General features: G+C 40.7%; 1 protein-coding gene across 1 annotated transcript in view; it reads right to left on the bottom strand.

The window, feature by feature from the left end:
- Positions 1–25,243, bottom strand: part of URB1 (URB1 ribosome biogenesis factor) — a 56,075-nt gene that overhangs the window by 26,937 nt on the left and 3,895 nt on the right. The window contains exons 4-18 of the mRNA XM_086462040.1: positions 24,301–24,433; positions 21,791–21,887; positions 20,514–20,599; positions 17,953–18,078; positions 16,064–16,194; positions 14,681–14,876; positions 13,227–13,364; positions 12,669–12,842; positions 11,888–12,038; positions 9,252–9,374; positions 7,029–7,141; positions 5,684–5,803; positions 2,314–2,430; positions 1,507–1,645; positions 252–422 (exon numbers count right to left, since the gene is read on the bottom strand). Of these exons, the coding sequence (XP_086318166.1) occupies positions 252–422; positions 1,507–1,645; positions 2,314–2,430; positions 5,684–5,803; positions 7,029–7,141; positions 9,252–9,374; positions 11,888–12,038; positions 12,669–12,842; positions 13,227–13,364; positions 14,681–14,876; positions 16,064–16,194; positions 17,953–18,078; positions 20,514–20,599; positions 21,791–21,887; positions 24,301–24,433 (2,015 nt within the window). The remainder of the gene's footprint in view (positions 1–251; positions 423–1,506; positions 1,646–2,313; positions 2,431–5,683; positions 5,804–7,028; positions 7,142–9,251; positions 9,375–11,887; positions 12,039–12,668; positions 12,843–13,226; positions 13,365–14,680; positions 14,877–16,063; positions 16,195–17,952; positions 18,079–20,513; positions 20,600–21,790; positions 21,888–24,300; positions 24,434–25,243) is intronic.

The following is a 25,243-nucleotide window of genomic DNA, read 5'->3' as shown; positions in this document are numbered from 1 at the left end:
AGTCAAATGGCAGTTTACAGGATGCTTGTGCCTCCATCTATTTTCCCTACTTGAGAAACTAGGAGTGAGCTTCTTTAGGGTCAGAAAAAAAAGGACAGAGACACCTCATAAGCTTTAACGCCTCTCTTGAGCAGGGAACACCATGGATCTGGACCTCCTTCTGCTTGCAACAAAAGGAGCTCATTGAGTAAAAATTATCCCACTTCCACTCCATTAGCATAGGCAATACATAGAAACAAAAAAGTCTGTACCTGTTCCATTTTCAGTCTGAAGCAACAGTACATTCCTGGCTTCTAATGCAGCAGGGACAACAGCACTGAATGGAAATGTTTGGATAATCATGTCTTCATTTAAAGTGAACCCAATTTCTTCATCTAAGCCATCACTGCCCTCAACTAGGACATCCACCATATCCAGGACATCTATTAAGCGAAGAAAAAAATGTAAATAGAGGATTCAGACTAACCAGAAACCAACAGATGTAGAATCCAACACTCCAGGAATACAAAGCGGCTTCTGCATTCCCAAAGCAGAAAAAAGGATGAAAGACACATTTGTCCAGCAACGTAACGGTAAACGCAACTGTAAAAATCACTGTCTCTTACTACGTGCTTGACTTTACTTTTTGCCTTTCAACACTGCTGTCCAGCTGACAGAAGGAATGGATGAAAAGAGGTGTATCACCTACTGCTATCATGATGGCTTTAGGCAAAGACTATCAGAGCATAACAGTGACAGGAAACGTGTATGTTCAAGTACAAAGGAAGCAGCCACTTCCTCATTAAAAGAACATCCTGAGCAGTCCTTGAAGAACTTCTGAGCTCTATGGGGCCAGAGAACCAAATCTTGGTCATGAAAGAGTCAAAGATAGCTTTAACATATGAAGAAGAAACCATGTATTCCACAGCTGGCATTAAGTCTCTGTAACAGAGGCAACTCAAGTCAACTGATCCATCTGGTACTGATTGTTAAACTACCCCAATTATCTTACATTTACATACTGCAAAATCCTACGCATGGACTGTTATAGCAGAACAGGTAGCACATGGTAAGTTGTCCAAGTGTCCACATTGCAGAATTTTTTTTGTCTGCAGAAGGGCTGTGACTGGTCCCAAAGAGCAGGAGTAGCAAAATTCTAGCTGTGTGCCTGGAGTAAGAAAGTTCCTTGGGCACCCCAGCCCTTGCCTCCTGGATGAACAGATAAGAGCAGCCCCAGGGAGAGGAATTGTAATAGTTTTCATTTTAGTTAGAAAATGCAGGAGCCTGAACAGAGATTTAAAATATTGTTAAAATGGCATTACTGCATCAGAAATTACTTTTGGGGGCTGGTAACTTTGCAATTCAGACTTCTACTTCTGACACTAAATACAACAGGAGGGCTGAACCTTATAGGTCCTTACTTGAGCAGGATTTCTATAGTTACCAGTTGTCACTTTGCAGATTAGGGCTAGAAAAATTTAGCACAAAGTCTTGGAATTCTCTGATGTTGAGGGAATCGCCACATACCGTCAATGTGAGAGACGGGGATGCTGACGTTATCAGAGTCTTGTTTAAACATATTAGCTTGGAGCATACTGGCTTCTTGAACAAGGTCTGCTGCTTTATCTGTATATGGATACGGGTTTGTCACCAGTTTCAACAGGATCTGTTAACAAAGGTTGAGAGAGAAATCTAAGTCCACAGGCTATTAAGTCTACGGGAACCATATCTTGTTAAGAAAGACAATGTGTTAAAAGTGGTTGGAAGCTGGGAAAGTTTTAGGAGGACAACTTCCATACACTTCTGAAGCAATTGGTCTATGGTTACTGCTGTACATGGGACACTGGGTCTGACAGAAAAAGGAATGTCCATGGCAATTTCGCACCTAAAGCGCTACCACAGACCAGGTCCTTGGGGAAACTGCAATGAAAAGGAAGCACTGGGCATTTAACATCCTGAAAAATAAACGGGAAATGTCAACTTTTCTTGTAAAAAGACAACAATTTACTTAGGTCTGACTATGTGGCAATACTTGCCAAAATTAAGTAAAGAGGAGGTAAGAGCTACCCCCACGCACAACACTCTACCCTTGTATCAACAATGCTGTAATAACAACTTCTCTTTCTGGATTTAATTTGCCTCCAAATCATTTCACTGTCCTCCCACCCAAGACAAGAAAGATGTCAGCTCAGTATAAAGAATTACAAACAACTGCTTTTCTCAGAATTCATTCACTGATCTTTGACAGGTTTCTCAACAACAGCAACAAAATAATTAGTTTCCATTAATGCTATTCTTGGCATTGTTTATCCAGCTAATTTGAACAGTTGTTACCCTTTCCAGAAATTGAATCACTGCTTCCTTTTTGTCTTCTTTTGTATTATCCAAGTGTTCCAGCCAAACTGAAAGTTCCTTCCACGTGTATTCAAACACTCCACTGTCACGTAAAACCTGTCCGGAAAAAAAGGAGGGGTAAAAAACCCAAACTAACTAAAATACAAAACCCAAAAAAAGCAAGATCTTTTTGTATAGCAACTTCATGTTTTCTTCTTCTTGGAAAGATAAAAAGAAAAGCAAGTTGATGAAAAGAAACATCTGTCATTCTCTTCTCACCCCCTCAGTTCAAGAGGCCTTATTCCCACTCACTAGGGCCACTCTAACTGCATAACAGAGGATAAAACTGAATGCATTTTTTAAAACAAAATCTCCCAAGATTTTATCAACTGGCCTCAATGTAACCAGGACCAAGGCCTAGTTCTTCATCACAGCTGTTTGCCTACTGCTCTCTCAACAAGAGCAGTAAGAGCTGAGGCATGACGATGTTACAGCTGATGAATGAAACCCACTGAGCTCTGCCAGACACACACAGGCTCTGTAGGAAAAGGGCAAGAAGCAGTGCTGCAGTAGAGAAAGGAGGACTTTAAGAATAAGAGGCAAAACATGGCTTACTCTCTCTCACAAATGGTAAAATCAGCCAAGAGCAACTTCTTTCTGTTCCTGTCTTCTCAGAGCCTCTCTTCCTCTCACCTGCTGTCTGCAGCACAAACCCAGTACAACTCCACTTGGTTCTTGCCCTCACGCTGACCATGTTTATGGGCGGATCCCACATGCACCCCATTCAAGTACGCTGAAAACACCTATTCACCGGACTGGGCAGTGAACACACGGCCATCTCACTATGAGTGCTCACTCCCACACCTTCGGAATACGAGACTTCTACAAGCGCTCGGGACACAGAAACCACGCGTGTGCCGGGGCAGCACGCACCAGACCTAGAGGCCGTTGTGCTACCTGCAGTGCTGCTCACCACAGCAGCCTCTCTGCCCCTTCACTGCCCAAGGCCTACAGTGTAGGGGTCACAGAGGAAGGGAGTCAGCTACAGCACAGAGCCACAGCCAGGCCCAATCCATCTTGCTGGTCCCAGCCTGCAAAGAGCCTTCAATGTCGGACAGCTTCAATGGAACTAGCGTGGTAAGAGCAAAGATAAAGGCCAGCAGGACTTTTGGTCTAATCACATCAAGTCCTTCTGTTGTCAGTTCGCACAAGCCCTACTGAGGTCAAAGTTGCCTGGACACAGAGCATTCGTCCCCTCCACCTTAGTAAATCTTATTTTTATAATTTCAGAGGAGCAGCCTATGGTGCTTTAAGAGCGCTGTACACCTTTATACCAATACAGCAAGGAAAAAAAAAAAAGCACCATACCCTTAAAAACAGTCTGTAGGGTGGCTTTTGAAAACTACTGATGTAATATAAAGGATGATCCTTGCTACATTAAATCTAAATCAGACTACTGGTGCTTAAAAGAGTTGGGCAGATGGGTAAACAGCCAAATGAACCAACGGTGGGTCGTGACCACAGCAAGGTCCAGAGAGAAGCATAAGCATACTCATGGCTGCTGTGGGTGGTGAGGTAGGCACAATTTTACCACAATCAAGTAACCGGCATTAACGTATTTAGAATTTTTTGCCCAATCCCACGCTCTTTAAATTCAGGCCCTTATCTGAAGCACCTGAATTAGGAACTTGGTGACCCTATGGTCTTCTGTAAAAGAAAGAAAGGAGGAGGAGGAGGAGGGAGAAGAGAGGAAGGAGGAACGGCTGTCTGAAGGACAATCCAGATGACAGGTGATTTGAACTGCACAATGGTAGAACTGCCTGCCCCTCACTCTCAATAAGAGAAGAAACCTTGACCAGCTTCCCAACTCTGGCACCTACATTAAATGACTGTAATGATGTGGGATGAATCCGTGCCTTTGTTTCTCCCCACACACAAAATACAAAGGAAGATACCACAGCTTATTTGCTCTACAGTTACTCTGTGTACAATACTAGCAGCTATAAAAATAACAGCGCTGCTTACATGAATCTGACAGGGTAATTCATTTTAAAAAGGAAAAAAAAAAAGGATTCATTTTTAAATAATTAATTATTTTTGGCAGAGTCTCGAAATAGAAATCCACTTGCAGCTCTCATGAAAACAGGCAGGAACAGAATGTGAAATCCAAAAACATGCTTTCCGATTATATGGCACTGTGTTGAAAAATAACCAAAACACACTCATTAACATCTATTCTTAGCAGCCTTTCTGCTGACATAACTGGCCTAACTTCACTGCTCCTGTATTCTCTTCAGACAAAATGAAATGGATGGAATCTAAAAGAGGAAACAAGAATGAGTCAGGCAGCCCACGTCTCCACTCAGCAAAAGAATCCAAATACACTAGAAAAATTGTACTGGGTAGCTTTTAACTGAGATATTTGTTACTGTGAGACAAAGTTAACCTGACTTTAATCCCTTGCAGGGATCAAGGGCAACTAAAACCTAATTCAATCACTGTAACTTTGGTTTAGTGGATTAAACATTACAATTGCACCCTGTGACTGAAGCTAAACACAGAAATTAAATGCACAAAGCTGAATACAGACTTGTACGCCACTATTACTATGGGACACGGCCAAGGAGCCCTTTTGAGGACTCAGAACAGCTTTTGGGATTTTCTCTTGGTGGGGACAGCTGTTTGGTCGCGTTTGTTTTTTTAATGCAGGACCCTATCCCTACTTAGATAACTAGAAGATGCCGAGTTTTAAAAAGATACTGAAAACAACAGCCACTGGTGCCTTCATGAGACTTGTAGTTGATCAGCACTTCCGAAAAGTCAGATAACTCATTTAAATGCACAGAAGGGGATTTTAATCCATTTTCAAGACAAAAGTGCTCCTTGCATCAGAGCTTGTATCAGACTGTAACAAACAGGACTATTTTGCAAGGTCAGAGCAAACTAGCTAAGGATTTAGGAAGGGTAGAGTCATGAAGTACAGATTAAATAAATGAAAATAAAAAATAAAAAATCTCTTCGTGGTCAATGTCAAGACCTTTGCAGACACGAACTACATTGATTTATTACAGCATTGGAATTAACTCAGCCTAGTATTTAGACAAACATTAAAGAAATTTTCCTTACTATTGCATCAACTATTGCAGCAAATTCAGCGGACAGCACCGACTTTCATAGAATATTTAGCTAACAGGTAGTTAGTTATCCAAGAGCAAATTCCATGAACAGTCACAGAAAACTGGAAAGAAGGCTCTGTTGGCCACACAACTATGCAGTAAAGATATCTGCTTTAAGAAAAAAAATTACAATCCTGAAATTTCAGACCAATGGGATATAGTAAATATCCTGATATTTCAGATCAAATACTTACCTTGATGATCAGTTTTTTGGTTGAAATTTTCAAATGAGAATGGTTACTTGTAACGAACATTTTCATCAGTAAATAGAATACTGATTTTTCACCAGATACCTTCTCTGTCTCAGAGATATCCTAAAAGAAAAATATATCAAAATTCCCCTGGTACAGCAACACTGTACAGGATTATGTTGCACTGAAGCAGATATGTAATACATTATTTTATAGATCTGCCCAAAACTACCAAGGCCAGAAACGAATGGGATCGTTTATACTACTTTGCATTCAGTGAGCCAGGAAGATGAGTACAATGGTTTTTTTGAAAGTGGAAGAAGAGAGAAGTAACAGAAACACCAACTAATACAAGGGCCCAAGGTAAAGCCACGCTCCTCTCCAACCATCCATTCTACTTATATTTCTGTTATCCCCATGAATTCGTATTTCCTACAAGTACTGTCTGAATAAGAAATGTCATCATTTACAAGACTGATCTCCAAAGAACAGGAAAACAATGCAAGTCACAGGGACGTTGAACACTATCTGAACATCAAATGACAATCCTTCAGCCACCTCCTCTGCTTTTCTCACTGACTTGCATTTGATATCTAATAACTGCAACTCTCTGTAATATTGCCAGAATTGTCTTTTATCTTTTCTGTTAAAACCTGTCCATACTAGAAGGGCAAAGCCACAAGAAAATACTTTAGATTCTTTGCCCGTTTCCAAAGGTTTTCCTTTACTTGCTCTTAACTCTCGTCACTTTTCCTTTATGGCCATCTGGAGAGGACAGAAATCTCCTACAAGGCAGGGTCAGTCACAGCACCCATGGGTCTCTCTGCTGCCCCCCAAAGCTAGGGCCACTCCTTTCTCTGCACATGAAAATCAGGCTCTCTACATCCTTCTTATTTTACAAGACTGCAGTAAAAAAGAAAGAAAGGGCCCTGAAAGTTTCCAGTAATTATGGAGAGGAGGGACAGCCTTAATAAATGTCAGAATCTTCCCTAGGAATGGATGGGATAACTCCCCTCTGCAACTCATTTCCTTGGTCTGAAACCTCAGGCTTTCCAGACAAGTGGAAACCAGCAAGTTCTCACTCGTGCCCCTCTCCAAAGCCAAGAAGAGCTGAAGGAACCTTGTCCAGCCCTCAACAGTGAGGCAAAAATTTCTGTCCTTGTAGAAAAACTTTTGAGCTCAGAAGGGATTCTTCACTAATGCTAAGACTATAAATCCTACTGGTTTTATAAAAGGGTCACCTCCTAAAACGACTGGATTGGGACTAGTTTAAAACTAGGCGGGGCCATATGTGAAGATTTGAAGACAACAGGCCAAAGAAACATAAATCTGCCTTGAAGCCTCTTACCTGTACCCTGAACCAGGCAAATTTATTTGCAGGAAGTTCCAAAGCCACTTTCAGTATATGGTGCTGCAGAACAGGAGGGACCTCCTCTCGGAGGCCCTTTTCAGTGACGATACCTGAGGTTTGAAAGCAATACAATCAACTTTATTTTGATAAAATCTTCCTGAGATCTCAGGAACACTAATTATTCAGGGCTTCAAACCACCACTGTGATATAGGCTGGTAATCCACATATTTTCATACCATGAGATCCCCAGACACACCACAATTATGTTTGGCCAACCTAAGGTTGGAATCCAGCCCTCAGCAGGGAAAGCCTAACACCTGCCCCTGGCACAAGCCATCGCCGGTGCATGGGAACAAAAAAAAATCTGAAAAGATGTGTCCTACAGGAATTAAAGAAGATGGATAAACTGGAGACCAAAGTGCAGAATTTAAGTCAATAACAAATCTTAATGCTTATACTATTACAATATTTGCTACAAGCAATGGAACTTTACACTTGTGTCTCTCCCTTATCACTTTTACCATCTGCTCACAACTGCTATGGCATAACCTCAGAACTATTCACCTTACAGGTCACAAAAATGTGCAGAGACCCTAGCAGTGTGCCCTAAAAATTGACCTGCCCACACTTTAACTGCAGTAAAGTTACAGAGATCAGTTGTATAAAGCTTTGGTGTTAGTGTGCTTTTCATAGTCTGTGTAGTATGAGAGAGAACAATAAATTTTAAAAAGTCACTACAAAGTCTAGCCAACAGTAAGACCAAACAAGCAGTATGTTTTAAGAACATACTACTACAAGACAGCAAAATATGCTGCCTTTGGAGCATAAGTTTCAATCAAGGCAAGGGAAGGAGTGACAGAACTCTCAAGCCGACATCTGAGAGAACGAAGTTTCATGATTAATTTACACCACTATTTTCTACCATAATTTTTCATCAAAATTAATATCCAGGCTCACTTCATTACATTTGAGAATGACACTATTTTCCAGCCCATGCAACTCTATCATTTTACACTGTAACAAAACACACCACCAAAGAGATTTCTGCCTCACAAAAAGGTGTCCTGCCTTGTGTCCATTCTGAAGAAAGAAGACCAATGCAAGAAACAATGGGACAAACAGGCTATGTGGTTTGGTGACTCACCAAGTATACAAACCAATTAAATACGCTTTGGCAGAGAGAGGAAAAAACCTCATGTGTGAGACAGCTGATTTAGAGGGGGGTTTTGTTTAAAGTCCCCTTTTCCCCATACAGACTTTAATCAAAGTATTTACATAACTCCCATCTTTACACATCCCAGACCTGCCTAAAACATAGACAACTGCTCTAGTTCAGTGGCCTACAAGCTCTGGTGGCCCACAGATAGCAATGATGTCTGAACAACAGTTTGCTCTCTCCTCCAGACTTTTAAATGGCTGTATTTATTGTACCACTAGCAGTATTGGAGTATCTTGCCCACAGCCCATAATTTGTGGCTCATCATCCTTGCTGCTTTAAGCAGGTACAGAACATCTCTGTTTACTTCTGCTGTATGACAGGGAATACCCTCCATGAACACATCATCAGAGACAGAAATACAACAATATTGCTAAAGTGGTTCCTCATATAGATCTTCCACAGGAGATAACACCATACAGAATACTGTTCTTCTCCCCACACACTACCAAACTATGCCAAAATAATTCAAAACACAGCAAATGGAAAAAAACTTTGAATGTTAAAACATTTTCCAGATGAGACTGGTGAATTGCTATGTGCTTCTCCCCCACCCCAAACTTTCTGTGAACTATCCTGTTAAAAAAATATCTGTATTATTGCAGCTAATAAGAGTTGGCTTGTTCACACAGGTCTAGGAGAATTACACCCCCAAATCTCATTAAAAGTTGGACATAAGTCTTCCTCAGAAACACTGGAATTAAAACCTCATAAAGACCAAATATTTGCAAGAATATGACACACAATGAGGAAGACTGTTGTGCAACCTACCACCTCCAACAACTCAGTGTAGCAGAGCAGCTATGGAATTTAAGAGGGCAGAGTGCCAGAGCACTGCAGAAATAGCAACAATAAATGCCAACATAATGAAGAAACTAATATGGGTTACTTTTAGAAAACAGTTCTTTCTCTATCTACACAGAAGAGAAACATTCCCTTCTGCTGTGGCCTTCATACATAGGCAGAGAAAACAATGAAGGTAATAGAAATACCCATCACATACCTTTTAGCAGCTTGCTAAAATCAAAGTTGCTCCGTGCTACCAAGTGGGGCACAACCTTCTGATAAAGGCATATGACCTGAAGCAGTGCAGCTTTCAGAAACACTGTCTCAGCGTCATCTGAACCTAAACAAAGTGTTTACATAATTAGATTCTTCTTCCTTAGTACCAAGAGAGCACAGTGTAGCACCAGCATTATCCAACATGAGAATTACTAACTATATTTCCAATAGACCTGCCTATGAAATGACCAGTTATCTTCCTCACTAACAAAAAGAAACAGAAAAAAACCCCAATAGAATCCCCACTTTCCTTCTTCACCATTCTTATGTGATACTTTTAAAACTAAATCAGCTTATTCAGTGCCTAAATTGGCAGTTGCCATTTCTAATTTGATTCTAAAGTGCTCACACATATAAAAGACAACCTCAGCATTTTAACACTCACCATAAGAATCCAATCAGTTTAATTTAAGGCTGAACAACAGAAAAAAGTGAAGAAAAGGATATGGTCATGCTGCTGGTTTCCAGGGACACTATTTTTACCTAATGCCAGCTAGGTTTGACTAGGGAAGTGCAGGAGACAGTATATTAATTTGTTACTAATTTGTTACTTCAGTTAAAGGTTTCTTCTTTCCCTTCCCTCTTTCAAAATAATACTTTCTCAATGTGATCTCTTGGCAAGAGGGAGACAGTAAATATGAGAGAAACACCAACCCCAGTTAAGGCAGCTGTTTACTTCTTAGGGAAAGCTTTCACAGCAGCTAAATACTCTTTTAGTTTATAACATGAGGACGGATAAAAGCTACTTGTTATCCAGTTACTAATGAAAGGAAGCAAAATAAATGAAGGGCAGCCAAAACTTTTTTTTTTAACACCTACTTCTTTCCTGTTAACTGGGTCTCCCTCAGGGAGCTATGAAGAACTGGATTGATGCCATGCATAAACTTTGTCTTTGTTTGCCTGAGTCTCAACTACCATTAAAAAAAGAATCCTCTAGTGGCGACGGTGCAAACAAAGCTGCAAAAGGTGAGCTGAGAGTAAGTGATACGGTATTATCACTCTAGTATGCAGAGAAACTACAGCTACAGTACTTTAAAGATTAGCTGCTCCATTGGTTTCAGCAGGCACTCTAGCTATAAAGAGCCTTGGAGTGTCAAGTGTTGACAACTATCTTGCTGCCCGAAGTCACACAGAGAAGGACATACAGTGAAAAACTCTCTGCTCCAGGAAGTCTCACTGTGGAATATGCCCTGTGAAGGACATGAAACTGGTTGCAGATTTATCTTCAGTCTGCAAGTAAAACATTGTAGGCTGCTAGCCAAGCAACAGAGAGTACTAAAACTTCCTTCAATGGGATTATTAAAGCAAGTCCTGCAGGAGGGACACTGGTTTTGAGAGGAAAACTGAAGGCTTCAGTCCAACCCTCTCTCCTTCCAACACCTGCATACTTCTACTCCTGTCCTACAGCAACACAAGCATTTGTGTAGCCACAGTAACTAACTGCTTTCCAAAAACATGATCTCATGGTATAATAACCTGGCCAAACGAAAATCTCTCAAAAAATTATTTTTCAGGCATATTAGTTTCCTTGCCTTTTTTATTGTGTGGCTGCAAAATACTCCTACTAGCACAGGAAGATCAAGGACAGAAGGTTCAAGTTCAACAAGGGGAACTGCAGAGCCCTGCACCTGAGCAGGAACAACCCCATTTGCCAGCACATGCTGGGGGCCACCAAACTGGAAAGCAGCTTAGCAGAAAAGGACCTGGGGGTCTTGGTGGACACCAGGTTGAACACAAGCCAGTGATGTGTCCTTGCTGCAGAGAAGGCTACCAGTATCTTGGGCTGCGTTAGGCAAAGCACTGGTAGCAGTTCAAGTCAGGTGATCCTTCCCCTCTGCTCAGCACCAGTGAGACCACACCTGGAGCACTGTGTCCAGCTCTGGGCTCCCCAGAGACATGGACACACCAGAGAGAGTCCACAAAGGCCCACAAAGATGATGAAGGGACTGAAACATCTCTCCTATGAAGAAAGACTGTTGAGCCTGGAGAAGAGAAGGCTCAGGGGATCTTATCAATATATATAAATATCTGAAGGGAGGGTGCAAAGAGGATGCAGCCAGGCTTTTCTCAGTGGTGCCCAGTGATAGGACCAGAGGCAATGGGCACCAAGTGAAACACAGGGGGTTCCCTCTGAACATCAGAGAATGCTTTTTTACTGTGAGGGTGACCAAGCCCTGGCACAGGCTGCCCAGAGAGGTTGTGGAGTCTCCATCCTTGGAGCTCTTACAAAGCCGTATGGACATGGTGCTGGGCAACCAGGTTTAGGCAGGAGGGTTGGACAAGATGACCTCCAGAGATCCCTTCCAACTTCAACCATTCTGTGATTCTGTGACAGAGGAAAGTCAAACTGCTTAACCTCCTAGCAGCAGTGGCACTCTATTTGTCAAACTGTTCTTAGGCAATCTTGGCCCTGGTCAGAATTAAACTGCCCAAAGAACTGAACAAAGCAAAGATGAATAGTAAATGCACAAATGACATATGGACTCTGTTGAAATTAACGACGTTACGTGGGATGAGGATTTCACAACACACATTCACATACATGTAAGAAGGGGTAACTCCACCTGCTTTGCCTACCATGCTGTTCAGAAACTTCTGCTGTCTCAGCCATTGCCTTCACAGTAGAGGTATCACTTTCCCTTTTCTCCTGTTGGCCATTGTGGTGTTCTCTCCCTTGCTTCAGAAAGGACTGCCAGACAGCCACTATATTGTTCATGTCTGGTAAAAGCTAAAAGCAAGAGTAAATTGCAATAGCTTTCCTGCATGAGACAAAGCTACTGTGACAAAAATATTCACAACCAACCAACATGAGGATTTGCTGCTCTTCACCAAGGTTGTAACTGATCTTGTACACAATCAGAAAAAGATCTGCAATCAAGTAGTGTACCTTCACTTCTGCAGAACATAAATACTGGAAAGAACACTTTATTGAAAAAGTTTCTTGTGAAAAAATTATGTTTGTTCTTCATCCTCATGGTGTATTTTCAACTCAAGTGCTACTTTGTCTAGTAGCTTTAAACTCCGAGTGAACTCTGCTGGCTACAATTTACTTGAACCAGGAGGAGAATTTGCTCCTGGCCCTGCTCTCATTAGAGCTCTTCATTTACAGAGCAGTATCTGTCAATGTTACAAATTTGTAAAATAAAAACAAAATTTATTTTCCGTTTCCATCAGCCAATTTCAACTAGGAAATGTAGTCTACTAGCACACAAGTTAACACCTTTTAATCCACAGCCTTCCCCTCCCCCTGTCCAAAGACAGTCCTGGCTTCCAGACTACATTCCTGGGGAGAAAGTGCAGATGAGTAGTTATCTGCTGCAAAATGACTCATGTTAGACCCCAGTTTTCTTTTTTGTACCTTGCTGATGGCTTCTCTGTACAGCTGTACGAATTCCTGCATCGTTGACAGTGTGTAGATTTCTGACTTTTGCCAAACTTCTTCATTCAAACAGTACTCAATATTCTTCAAGGCTCTTCTCAGAACCATTGACACAAGTGACAGTATGCTGTGCTTCACTACTGTGCTGGGTAACTGAAAGAAGGAAGTTGAATTAATGACATTCTAGTGCTTCCTCTTATGCTTTGCATATCATCTGTACTCTGAATATATGTTAAAATTTGTTAATGAATTAATTATTTCCTAAACCTTGGCTTGCAGGAAAGAATCTGCAGGTTTTCAGACTCCCAGCCTAAACTACTAGTGAATATTGGCAGAATTGGTGCTTGTGAATGGCTCTCAGAAGCAGTATCAATGGGTTTTAATTCATTTTCCAGTGCTTCCCCAAACCAGATTTATGCCAATACATAACATACGTCATTAACCGACTTAAAACACTTCTTGGATGATCACACACTTAAATCAAACAGCATTAACTGGAACAGAAAAATCCACTGAAATACTACAGCTTGCTCTTACATTTAGTCCTTGGGTGAACATTGTTTTATTGCACACTGCAGGGACTGTTGTTACCATCACCATAGAAAGCAACCTGGGAAGAGGAATAAACTCTGAAGTCTTAAAAGAACTGGAGATCTCTGGCTGAGCCTCATATATCTGAAATAAAAATAACAATTTAATCAACACTGACATAGCCCTAGAGATGACAGCTTGTAGGGAGTATTTTACAGAAGGGTTTTGACTTGTCAAAAGTAATGACAGCACTAAATGTCAATTTTTATGCAGAAATGCTACAGAGCATCCCCCAGACTCCTATTCAACTAAATGGAACATCTGTATGCGACCTGCATTCCTGCTAAAGGCCACCCCTTTTCAACAGACTACAGATCCTACTTGCCCATTTTAAGCTAAACAAAGGAGCAGAGGAATAGAAAGGACAAAAGGTTTTTCTAGCTGAGCTTCAATCTTGCTGCATCTCAAAAAACATATCATCAGCATGATGTTTCCCCACCGCTTCTTATACCAATTCCTTCTTTCCCAGTTTAACTGAACGTTTATACAGCCTCCTGCACTAAGCATGGCTTTTTACAAAATGACCTTCCAACTCACTCTATGTCTATACTTTTTAAAGCACCTGTGGCTCTGAGCCATGGCTCATTTTCCTCAGCACCCACAGAAAACAGGATGCCATCTTCCCCCCTCCATTCACCATCTTCAACATTTCACAGCATCCTGCTGCTGCTTTCCTAACATACTTTGTAATTGATGGCATTATTTCAGAACCATTAAGTCCTTCCTGTTTACCTCACTTAAACCTCAGTCAACTAACCTCCCCACTGCTAGACTGATTTGTTTTTTAAATCATTATTTATGAAATATTGTGCCTGTCTGCTTTCCAGTGATTTTAATAAACTCTAAAGCACTGTGCATTTACAGCTGTGAACATAATACATCTTCAGACACGTGAGTTTCCTCTGATACAGAACAGCTGCTTCTGAAACAAAACCAAAAATTCCCACTCCCTGATCCTCAGCTTAATTCCTCTGAAATCAACGAAATGTTCTTCCTTGTCACTAGGAAGACCACAGCTAAACTCGTGGATGCAGAGCTAACATGGCCACACCACAGGCTGCCCAGACTCTGTACTGCACAGTACCCAAATAGTAACAAATTTCACATAGGAATAGCATTATAATATCCATCTGTAATAAAAAAAAAATCAAAGGCAGGCTTACCAACCTACTACCAAGTTCCTTGGCTTAACCTCCTAGTAGCAATGGCTACTTTGTTACTTCGTAAATTTTCTGTAGGTCAGGAATGTTTGACTGTACCATATTTCCTATTACAATTTTGTGTAATTCTGCACTGCCATTTAACAAGAACGACTTCAATTTTTGAAGGGAAAAAAAAAAAAAGAGTATTGGGATCACAGATTTCTGTGGTGAGGTGGTGTGCATCATTCGTACTCTTACCTTTTTAAGTAACTTCATATTGTCCATCCAAGCTGACTTCACTCTAGGAACAAAGGAATACTGGGTCTCCTTAAAGTATCTAGTCAATAAATCTGGGCATACTTTAAGAATATTCACCATGAGATCAGCAACCATTTCATCTTCTGTTGCAGTTTTTAAACCAAGCAGAAAGCGCAGAAGCACCACATTTCCTCCCCTATTGAAGACAAAGAAATACTTTAAAAAATAAATCCTTATTTTGATACTTTACATGTATGAAATGTATCATGGTACTTCACATGATGCTAACTCTGCAACTCCTCTAACTGTTGCTGAGGTAAATTCAAGGTAGGACCTCTCATACTGCTGGCGTAATTTCTGAGTTTATACTCAGAAAAGTAAGAACTGAATTTACCTCCAGGTTTTCTGCATGACAAACAGTAATTACTTTTCATTAAACCCACAATGTTTCAGAAATATTCTAACCAAACTTCACAGAGCCAAAAATGTAGAATTAAAAGTTAATATTAAAAATTTGGAAGTATTTTCTATGGTCTTTCAGTCCCTTTTTTTTTTTTTTTTTTTTTCTTTTTCTTCTGTATGTCCCTAAAAAAAGTGAGAATACCACAGACACCAGGCAAATACCAGTTAAAATTTTGCTCAAAGCAAGAAACAACCCGCTGTGGCATCACTCAGGACCTGCTACTACAATTTAGTACTTTCCTTGCCCAACTAATGTAATGAGGCATAAACCCACCTTACAGGAAACCCTCCATGGAATTTACAATGTCTCAATTGTTTGCTCTATCAGTCATATCTTATCAAAACAATTACTGCGCACATATTTTAAGTAGTTAGTAAATTGAAACAGAGGGGCAAACAGGTGCTTCCAGATTAGGTGTTGCAGGCCAAACTCTGGCACTACTGAAATCAATGTCAGCATTTTGTCAAAATCTGGGATAAACCACCTTTGGTTCTACAAAACGTAAATCAGACTAGGTATTCTACCACCATCTGGTTAACACAGCAGCTTTGATGCTTTATTGTCACATCAAAAAAATCTGTGGTCCAAAAATCACACCTTACAGCAAAAGACTTTGTACCTAGTTATACGTGGAGTTGGCTCAGAGAAACCTTGCCCAAGCCCCTGTGAGTAGGGCAGAGTACCCTTTACTCTAGCACACTGAGGTATAAGGAGATCAAATAGTTTCATCTTGGGAAGCTAAAAACAAAACCAACAAAAAACCCAACGTATTTCTTTTGTCTGCCACAGAAGAGAGAGAGATGGAAGCAGAATTCAGTGAAGTTACTTGCAAAAGCCTGGAAGAGCAGAAGATAACCAGTGAGGTGTCTCTTGTTCCTGGCACAAAGTTCACGTACAATCTCAGCTGTCCGGTGACTTACTTGCCAGAAGTTCCAAGACTTGGATCATAGAAAGTTATGCCATGTTTCAGAGAGCAGCAGAGGTCCATTAAGAAATTATGAACAAGTTCCCGCACCATCATCTTTCCCACCTCTTCAGAACCTTGAGTCACCTATAAAAATCAAAAAGGAGTAAAAAAGGCATATGATTTTTGGTGCCACAGAAGAAAAATATTACATCAATATCACTCTAAATTTTATGAAGCTCCTTTTACAGAAATGCTAAAAGACAGTTTGGCTTTTGTTCAGATTAACAGAAGTTTCAGTTCCTGTACTAAACACATTAAATATTACAATACTTTTGCTTCAAGGAAAGTAAACCTCCCAAATTTAGGAACATAGGTACTATTTGCAGGGCATTACCTACTTAGGGCATTTGCTAAGAAGACACAGGAAAAGATAGAGGAAAATTAAGCTAAAGAAAAGCAGTGATAGAAAACATATAAATAGGGCAAGGCCACGCTGGGACTTTGAAGTCAAGGATCTAATATTTAATCTGAAATAAACAACTTTGAACCATACAGGCCAGGTTCACTACAAGGAAGTTTAGAAAGACCAAAAAAACCACCGAAGCCTTCAGCATAAAGCATGTGAAACAAGCATGTGTGTGGGTTTTGGGCCAATTTGGCAGAAGATGGAATAACTTTAATACAGGGCAAGAAAGATGGATAGCTAACAATGCACCAAATATGCCAACACTTCAGAGAAAGGTGGGACATCAATGCCATTACAGTCACCATTCAAAAATGGAAGAAGTGACCAAATATCCATGTCAAGCAAAAAGAAAAAGAAAAAAAGCAAACCCCAATCCATTAACCTTTTACATCCAGCACAACTCAAGATCCCTACGAATGAGAAGTTTCTTGACAATTGTGGTTGGGAAATCACAAATCATGTGATTCACAAGGACTGCATGGAATTGTAAGAATCTAAAATTACCCAAAACTGAAATGCGTGTTTATGAATAGGGTCATGGATTTGCATAGCTACAGGCAGACACCTACTAGAAACAGATCACCTCCAAAAGGTGTTTACAATACATCAGGATTGGAATGGCACAGGCATAAACATGCCGTAGAGGAAGTATGAGGCAGCAGTTGTTCAGTGTTAGAAGTTTCAAAGAAGAACGGCTGGACTTCTAAGGATCAAGTGTTAATCAACACAAAGGCGAAAAGTATGCAGCCAAAACCCAGTGGAAGCCTGCCTTTCTATGGCTTTGCACTGGCCTTACATCCCACAGTGAAAGGGGGGAAAAAAGATATTACATGACTAAGTAAAATAAAAAATCAAAATTGTAAACTGTTCATCAGGAGAAGATGACACACAATCATCAGCTGCAGCCCTGATCCTTGCCTCACCTATGACTTTAGGAATGTGATTTCATGGACCAGCATAATCACTAACAGCTCAAGCCTCAGAAACCCTGCCAACCTCTCAAAGTCTATAAGCTGAAAAGGCTGGCAAGCATCTTCAGAGGTTAGCTCTCTCATCAGATCAGCATGTAGGATGGGAATGAGGCTTGTGGTAAGAACATTGCTCCTGATGCAATCTCCTACAGAGACACAAATGCGTCCAGGAAATGGCATACAGTATTTGCACCCAAAAGACCCATTTCACCCTGGTTAACAGATCTGCACTGCAGTTCTGGCAAGCAGGGAGGGGAAACAAACCCTCCTCCTCAAGCAGTGAGAAGCAGTGGAAAGTCAGAGTTTCTTTTTAAGCAGCCTCAGTAGATCCCTCTTCTTGAGCTCAGCAAAATTAAAGTAATTAGGAGCTATTCAAATCCTGTGGGCTGCAAAGGGTGGGGTGAGAAGGGGTAGGGTGGAAGGCAGGACAAGGACTAGGAGTTACAGAGAAGTAAGTTACCAGACCTTTAAATCCCCAGGGCTGACATCAGTAATCCCATTCCACCGGTAAAGTGAAGCAATGTGAATCAACACTTCTGCAGTAAAAAAGCGCACCTTCTGGGTTTTGGTGATATTTTTATTTTGAACCACCTGAAAACAATGAAAGAAAAAAACAAACAAACAACTTTTCTATTTTTCGCAAGTTACTACAAAATAATGGCAAATTAGCAATGCACTTCCTTCTTCTAGTACACACATCACTCGCTCTCCTCACTACAGCAGTCAAAAGGTTCTGTCTGTCCTGTTAACACTTCTTTCACAGGCTCCTGCTCCCAACTTGATATGGCTGAAGCCATAGAACTCTACACCAACTTCTGTAAACACTGCACATGACGGACAGGACAGACCTTCACATTCAACTAAAGAGCACAGAACATATTTAGAGTAGCACAGCCAGACTAAGATCATGGAAACCTGCTGGTAGAGATGGTAGAACCTGCTACAAATAAAGTTTGAATGAAACGGAAACCACAGTGGATGAAGTCCTCAAAAGTTCCCCTACTGTGTTCTCCTGTCCACATTTTTTAAATACTCATTTTCCTTGCTAAACTGAAGGAGTCATACAGTGTGTTAAGTTTCATCAATAACGTAACAGTACTCAATGTATGATTCCCACATGGGAAAAGTTTCATTTAGAAAATAAAGTTTCAGGGAGGTTTATTTTACATTTAAATGCTAGCTTTTTTCTTCTTCTTCCAAAGTTATTGTAACAGAAAAATTAAAGAATATTTTTGGCTTTAAATTGTCAGTTGTGAAAAGCCTGAGTCTGAGGCAGGCTTTTATGGTTACACCCTAAATTTGAAACTATTTTTTCTTTATTCTCTCAATTGGTCATACAACAGCTTGTGCAACATTGCTACAGTAATTCAAAACAGAGATTCAAAAATCATAGATACTGGAACTAAAAACATTTTTAAAAGCATTTTTATAGAGATAAAATAAATCTCTGGTGCAGCTGCTGTACCCACAGCAGCAACAAGCTGGTGCATCACAGTAAAAGAGGCAGAGTCATGCTCAGAAGCTAAGGAACAACAGAGCACAGGAAAGGCAGGCAAGACTAAAGCAGCTCTCACACCTTTCAGCAATTCCTGCTTTCAAGTTTTCTGTCTCAGCCGTGCTATATCATGAGGTTACTTCTGTCTGCTATGAAAGAATCAGAAAAAACAACTTCAAAGGGGACCAGACTCACCTCTCCAACATTGCTTTCTGATAGCAGGCGGAATGTACCCTTTCTTTTTCACAAAAGCTTCTCTGATCTCGGGAAAACAATTTTATGATAAGACTTCCCTTTTCCTCTACCTCACCAAGAAATACCTTTGACTGAATTTATCTCCTGCAGCAGAAACCTGCCATCATAACAGTAAGCAAGCCCAAAGACCAGCTAACCAGGACCACAGGATGTGGCCTCAACAGACCCCTGCCAAGACTGGTCAGAGTTGGTATCATACACCAACTGCAACCAGACAGCTCCTAGAAACTCATTTCATGTCACAGTCCCCATGCTAAAAACTCACAAAATTCTTTTTCTCCTGGAAAGACGATTGCATGTCATTACCTAGCTCAGAGCTAACAAACCTACTCAAGTCTAGCTGACCTCCCCATCCCCGCCTGGATGCGTTCCTGTGTGATGTACTCTCGGTGGTCCTGCTCTGGCAGGGGGGTTGGACTAGATGATCTGTCGAGGTCCCTTCCAACCCCTGACATTCTGTGATTTTGGCAAGAGACACATTAATTGAAGGATCAATCTGACTGTCACTAGAAGCACCAAAACCACTCCAGTTCTTTAGACCCTCAGGCTTGTCACTGATGCAATCACAACCCATAAAACCAATCAGAACCTGTTGGACACCACACACTAAAGATGAGCTGAAATTATCATCCAATTACAAACTATTGCAATGACTTCCTTTAACAGAGGGCATTGGAAAAGCACAGAATCATAGAATCATTAAGGCTGGAAAAGACCTCTAAGATCAAGTCCAACCATCAGCCCAACACCACTGTGCTCACTAAATCATGTCCCGAAGTGCCCACACCCACACGTTTTTTGAACACCTCCAGGGACGGTGACTCCACCACCTCCCTGGGCAGCCTGTGCCAATGTTTGACCACTCTTTCAGTAAAAAAAAAAATTTCCTAATGTCCAATCTAAACCTCCCCTGGTGCCACTTGAGGCCATTTCCTCGTGTCCTATTGCTAATTATTTGAGAGAAGAGACTGACCCCCACCCTCACTACAATCTCCTTTGAGGTAGCTGTAGAGAGCAATAAGGTCTCCCCTCAGCCTCCTCTTCTTCAGACTAAACAATCCCAAGCATAACAAGCTTCAGTCACAAAATAGTAATAGGGCCAAGCTATCAACCTCCAGCAAATATTATCAGTAATGGACACGCTGACAAACTTTCAGCAGCACAGTGCCAACACCCTCAGGAGCTATACATTTTATGAGAAATTACTGCAAAACTGTTTCCAGCAGCAAAGAAAACAGAAAACAAGAGACAATGCAGTTTCAAGGGTATATCATACCTTAGTTCTCAGTGTGGAAAGTAGAAGATTGACAGTAGAAACTCTGTCTTCCTTTACTTCAGAGCGAAGAATATCTGGAATGAAATCTAAGACGACATTTCAAATGTTAAGTGAAAATGTGAAAGCTATTTTCATACTAAGATGCTTCAAGGAATTCATACCCATTTCTCTTCAATGTCATATTATTTACCTTGCTGTTATACTTAAGGATGAACCAAAAGGCTGCAATCAGAGTTCAGAAGGATGATGTGTCTATAACTGCAGTGAAGAACAAGTAATGCTGCCAAACCTACTCTCACCATAAGTAGATAATTTGCCAACCTGGTTATTAACAGCGATTGCAACAGCACCTGTCAACTTCAAATACATTTTGGGCCCCAATGTGCTGTGAAGTATTTAAACTTGAGCAAATGCCTATCCTTTCCATTGAAGGACTCGCAATTGTTCCACTGTGTGATTCTCAAATGTCTAACGTTACATCTTCAACCACGTGCATTATCTTTTGGCTCATCTGTGCATCTCAAAGTCAGAGAACTCCAGTTTATAAAGACCTTCAGTATCTTACAGGGGACAGCCAGCTGTGCTGACTAGGTCTAGGTGTGCACTGCCATTCCCTGTCCTGAAAGAACTGAACAACTGCGAGCAATTAAAGGTAATCAGCAGCACCCAGGGTAGCGGGAACAGCAGCAGCAAATAATTTTAGCCTGTTCTCACTCCCTCACCATGGAAGAAATGAATTGCTGCCAGCTAATGACTTCTCTTTTTTTTTTTTTTTTTAAAGAGTATTTCTAGATCCCTTCTGAATGCTTTCATAACCTTACCAAGGGTCACAATTTACTACTTGAGAAATATCAGCAGTAGATTTCAAATCCCTAAAGTCAACACAAGTTTTGCATTATCTTCAGCACATAAGGCACTAGGTATTAATCACATGTTTGTAAGATCCAGCTTTCTGGATCCTCTCTGTCAGTTCAGTTTGAGACCCTTCTCTAAGAGACATGGGCGTAACACGCTCCTGGACCGCACTCCCATGTAACGCCTCCATAAAGGATGCAAAGGACATTATACTGGGCTCCTGGATCATTGACAAAAAGCGGTCTAATGGAGTATACAATAGTTGTCCTGCATGAGGACAGAAAGGTAACCAAAGTACGCACAGTCTTTAAGATTTTTTTATTAGCGCTGTTTAACTGGTTCACATTTTGAATTAGCTCATATTTATTATCACCTATAAAAGACTCTGCCTTAAAAAAAAAATACAAGCAATTGTGAAGTACCTTTTAATTCCAGCACCTGTGTCAAGATTGCATTGTCACCAGCAATCAAAAAGGAGAGAGCAAACTGAATATAGGCCATACGGACATCAGTTCTCCCCTAAAAAAGATAAAAGGCACTGTTAGCATAGATATTGTACACAAATGCAAAGTTAATACTGCAACAATTGATTACCATTATAAGTACTGTAAACATGTAAATCAAACAACTATCAACATGTTGCACATAGCCATACACATACATTTATACGCAATACAGCCACGGCTTGTTCATTCAAAAAGCTTCTTGTGTTAAGCAGATCACAGTCTGTTAAAGTTAGTATCAAAAAGGAAGGTGTCCTAGTTCAGGTATTTTTCAATTCTCAGTATACAAGATAGGCCATAAATGAAAAAAAAAAAAAAAGATGATGGATGTTCACAGTAGTTTCATGCAAACCCTGTACACACATCACTGAACATCTCCACTTCTGTACCGCTTGGTACACTGGTCAATTCAAAAAAATACCCCCAAGAACAGCAATGGCAGTAGTGCTGCTGCAATTTCTTACTATATAGGCTTCCAGAGCAGTGCCAGTCTCAGGGACCCTTGCTACTTGTTGCCATCTTTGAGCTGCAGTGCATCACACACATCTCTCAGCTATCACAGCTGCTCATAGAATTACCTGGGTCACGCGACTTAGACCAGTAAAAACAAAAAGCCCTTAAAAAAGGGGTTAATATGTTATAAAACTACAAATTCAGACACAGTGGAAGTAGTGAAAGCTTTGCCTGGGGAAGGATCATAGGATATGAACATAGAATCACAGACGGGTTTGGGTTCGGAGGGACCTCAAACATCATTTAGTTCCAACCCCCCTGCCATGGGCAGGGACACCTTCTACCAGTCCAGGTTGCTCAAAACCCCATCCAGCCTGGCCTGGAACACTGCCAGGGAGGGGGCAGCCACAACTTCTCTGGGCAACCTCTTCCAGTGTCTCACCACCTTCACAATGAAGAATTTCTTCCTAATATCTAATCTAAATCTCCCCTCTTCCAGTTTGAAATGGTTACCCCTCATCCTACCACTGATAGGTCATTCCCTGACAAAAATTCCCTCCCTGATTCATAATTTTTTTGAAAATTACTGTGCAAAATTAAGTTTAAACGTAAGGCAGAAATGACTCATGAGAGAGCTGAAAGGAGAAATAAAAAGAAATGAGATTTTGCTGTAAGCTCTGGGCCTGATATTTTTGTATTAAAAATTCACCTCTGATAGCCAGTTGTGACATAATGAATTCACTGAAAGCTGAGCAAAAGTAAGACCTTCAACCTGTTTTTGGAAACCTTCTTCCTTGTTCCTTACTTGCACACCTAATAAGCTTGTGGTCAAAAGATTACATCCAAGCATTTAAATTTAAGGGGTGGAGGTACTCCTAAAGACAACTTCTGCAGTAAGGTCAAAAACCATGAAATCTGACATTCCTGAAACTGTAAAATGTGGTTTCAGGTAAAAAGGTGTGCGTTTGTTTTTTTGCATTCTACTTGATTGCTTTACATACAGTCTCATTTGTCACTGCAGGTGGCACAAACCCAATGACAAATGTACATATCCATTCTGCAAGTCATCTTTAAAACTAGAAACAAGGTATTAGCATTGAAAATAATACTGGATTATACACTTATATTTGGAATTACATAAATATCCTTGTTCTGAAACACTGGTTCAGGTCAACCCTGACTATTTTTAGCAAACAGGGAGGAAACAAGAAATAAAGTTCCTTTTGGAAAAAGAGGAGTGACTTTTTCTTCTCACTCACATATCCTCCTTAAGGATCTCCACCAAGAGATTGTTTAAAATTCTTGGTTATGTTTTCAAATGCAGTTACTCTGGCTGTACTAGTAGCAGACGACATCCTCTCTCCATTAAAACAACTGCAGAACCTCCAACCTCCATTTATTTTACTGGGACCAAACTGCAATCCTTGCATTGGAAAAAAAGACTGAGCTCTTCCCAAGCATTTCACTGAATAGTTGTCAGAAGCTTACCATCACTTTCACTCCACTTAAGACATTAAAAGGGTAGCCCACAGAAACTATACGTTTGTATTTCACCACAGCTTATTACAGACAAGGCACTTTGACAGTTTGCTGTAAATTCTACAAAGCAGTGTAAAAACAAGGTTATCCTGAGGAGCTCTGCATCCTGACCAGATGAGAAAGACCAGCACAGAATGGAAAACGAAGCAAGCTGTACTTCAAGGGTACAGGCCAGCTCTCCTGATGTTGTAGATAACATTCCCTGTGGATCTCCTATGTAAGCAGATGGGAAGCTCTTGCCCTATAGATCAGTTCTGCTCCAATTAGAAACAATCAAGAAGCATTTCAATCGACACAGAACAGGAAGGAAGAGGTAAGTTCTTATACAAAAAATAAAGCAAAGAGATTTTGGCAACAGCTTATTTTTAAATACTTGGCAGAAAAAAACTGATGGAGCCATGGTGTAGCATTTCACGCCACACAGCAGCTTAATTTACCTTCTTGCATCTTTTTTTCAACAATCCAGGCAGAAACTTATTATTAAAATCAAAATGGCTATACACATCCCTTGCTGAATCTGGCCCCTGAGCCACCATTGCTGACAACAGGGTAAGGCATGCGCGGCTCATCCTAAAATGAAATGCAGAAGAAAACCTGCAGGTTATTTCCAGGATGACAGTTACACAAACAACCGAATCAAGAGATCAAAATTTAAATAAATACCTTTTTCCTGTAAAAGAAATTATCCGACTCCACCTCCAACACCCACCCAAGCCTTCAGGGGTTTCAGGCACAAAGCAGTTCTGAGTCAATCCCAACACAAGTAACCAAGACGGTTGTTAGAAACTATCCCCAGTCATATTTAGCTGAATATGTAACCAACCATTCAACAATCACAACATAGATTTAGGCCAAACACAAATGTCATTCCACTATTCACAACTAACTTTGGTCGTCTTTGGAACAGCCTATTTCTACAAGGATACCTCTTGGACAGAGCCCTCAGTCCTGCCAACACTTCTGCACTTTACTGCCACAAGCAGGTCCACAGGAGCTACAGCTGATGCTGAAGTTAAGGAAGTACACAGTGTAGGCCATAGTAAGACTGGATTTTGTGTGTTTTAGCTGAGTGACAGAGGTTTTCTTCAGCTTAAGTACGCAGTACAGCCTTGTCATGAAGCAAATCCCAAGATCTACACTCAGTTTCGATTCTTGCTCACTGACCACTGGGAAAATTTATCTGAGAAAATAGAAGGGGAGTTAAAACAACCAAAACCGTTATTTTAGGCAGTGATAACGGCAACTGGGAGGGAGGAAAGAAGGGAAAAGGGAATGCCTATTTAAATTCTTCCCCAAAATTAAGCTGTAATGAGAGGCTGCATATTCACTTTATAAAGTAGGATAAAAGGAAGAAAGCGCCAAAAATTTAAGTACTGCTAA

Source organism: Leptosomus discolor, chromosome 1 (genome assembly GCF_034619465.1).
Source record: "Leptosomus discolor isolate bLepDis1 chromosome 1, bLepDis1.hap2, whole genome shotgun sequence".
Lineage (NCBI taxonomy): Eukaryota > Metazoa > Chordata > Aves > Leptosomiformes > Leptosomidae > Leptosomus > Leptosomus discolor.
This window is presented reverse-complemented; position numbering and strand designations above follow the sequence as displayed.